General features: G+C 45.7%; 1 protein-coding gene across 1 annotated transcript in view; it reads right to left on the bottom strand.

The window, feature by feature from the left end:
* The window catches only part of SYVN1 (synoviolin 1), a 46,629-nt gene that overhangs the window by 17,344 nt on the left and 27,404 nt on the right, over nucleotides 1-1,881 (bottom strand). The window contains exon 6 of the mRNA XM_032441796.1: nucleotides 1,283-1,409. Coding sequence (XP_032297687.1) covers nucleotides 1,283-1,409 — 127 coding nt within the window. The remainder of the gene's footprint in view (nucleotides 1-1,282; nucleotides 1,410-1,881) is intronic.

Here is a 1,881-nt window from a genome sequence, read left to right on the forward strand (position 1 = left end):
TAAAAATGGGGTGAAAAAGGGCAAAAAAGGGCAAAAAAACCCTATTAATACCGGTGAAGAGCTCGGTGTAGAGCATGTAGACGGCCTTGCTGTCCCAAACCCAATTGAGATTTGCCCTTTAGAATCCCTATATCCCCCCTTATAGATGACCCTCATAGGGCCAAAATGACCCTAAAAATGGGGTGAAAAAGGGGAAAAATGGGCAAAAAACCCTATTAGTACCGGTGAAGAGCTCAGTGTAGAGCATGTAGACGGCCTTGCTGTCCCTAACCCAATTGGGATTTGCCCTTTAGAACCCCTATATCCCCCATCAATGATGAATTACTGACCAACATAGGACCTAAACGACCCTAAAAATGGGGTGAAAAAGGGGAAAAATGGGCAAAAAACCCTATTAATACCAGTGAAGAGCTCGGTGTAGAGCATGTAGACGGCCTTGCTGTCCCGAACCCAATTGGGATTTCCTATTCAGAACCCCTATATCCCCCATTAATGATGAATTACTGACCAACATAGGACCCAAACGACCCCAAAAATGGGGTGAAAAAGGGGGAAAAAGGGCAAAAAAACCCTATTAATACCAGTGAAGAGCTCGGTGTAGAGCATGTAGACGGCCTTGCTGTCCCTAACCCAATTGGGATTTCCTATTCAGAACCCCTATAACCCCCCTTATGGATGACACATTGACCCATGTAGAGCCAAAACGACCCTAAAAATGGGGTGAAAAAGGGGAAAAATGGGCAAAAAACCCTATAAATACCAGTGAAGAGCTCGGTGTAGAGCATGTAGACGGCCTTGCTGTCCCTAACCCAATTGGGATTTCCTATTCAGAACCCCTATATCAACCCTTATGGATGACCCTCATAGGGCCCAAACGACCCTTAAAATGGGGTGAAAAAGGGGAAAAATGGACAAAAAACCCTATTAATACCGGTGAAGAGCTCGGTGTAGAGCATGTAGACGGCCTTGCTGTCCCTAACCCAATTGGGATTTCCTATTCAGAACCCCTATAAGCCCCCTTATTGATGACACATTGACCAACATAGGGCCAAAATGACCCTAAAAATGGGGTGAAAAGGGGGAAAAATGGGCAAAAAAACCCTATTAATACCAGTGAAGAGCTCGGTGTAGAGCATGTAGACGGCCTTGCTGTCCATAACCCAATTGGGATTTGCCCTTTAGAACCCCTATAGCCCCCCTTAAGAATGACCCTCATAGGGCCCAAACGACCCTAAAAATGGGGTGAAAAAGGGGAAAAATGGGCAAAAAACCCTATTAATACCGGTGAAGAGCTCGGTGTAGAGCATGTAGACGGCCTTGCTGTCCCAGGGGTTGTCGTTGTGCAGGTCAATGGAGTGAAGGACGTACTTGATGAAGATGGTCAGCACCATGGTCAGCAGTATGGCGTACTATGGGGGTATAGGGGAAATAATGGGGGATATAGGGGAAATAATGGGGGATATAGGGGAAATAATGGGGGATATAGGGGAAATAATGGGGGATATAGGGGAAATAATGGGGGATATAGGGGAAATGGGGGGATATAGGGGAAATGGGGGGATATAGGGGAAATGGGGGATATAGGGGAAATGGGGGGGGAAAAAAAAATAAAAAAAAAAAAAAAAAAAAAAAAATATAGGGGCGGGGGGAAATGGGCGGATATAGGGGAAATGGGGGGATATAGGGGGAAATGGGGATATAGGGGAAATGGGGGGATATAGGGGAAATGGGGGATATAGGGGAAATAATGGGGGATATAGGGGAAATAATGGGGGATATAGGGGAAATAATGGGGGGATATAGGGGAAATAATGGGGGGATATAGGGGAAATAATGGGGGATATAGGGGAAATAATGGGGGGATATAAGGTGGAAATAATG

Source organism: Coturnix japonica, unplaced genomic scaffold (assembly GCF_001577835.2).
Source record: "Coturnix japonica isolate 7356 unplaced genomic scaffold, Coturnix japonica 2.1 chrUnrandom571, whole genome shotgun sequence".
Lineage (NCBI taxonomy): Eukaryota > Metazoa > Chordata > Aves > Galliformes > Phasianidae > Coturnix > Coturnix japonica.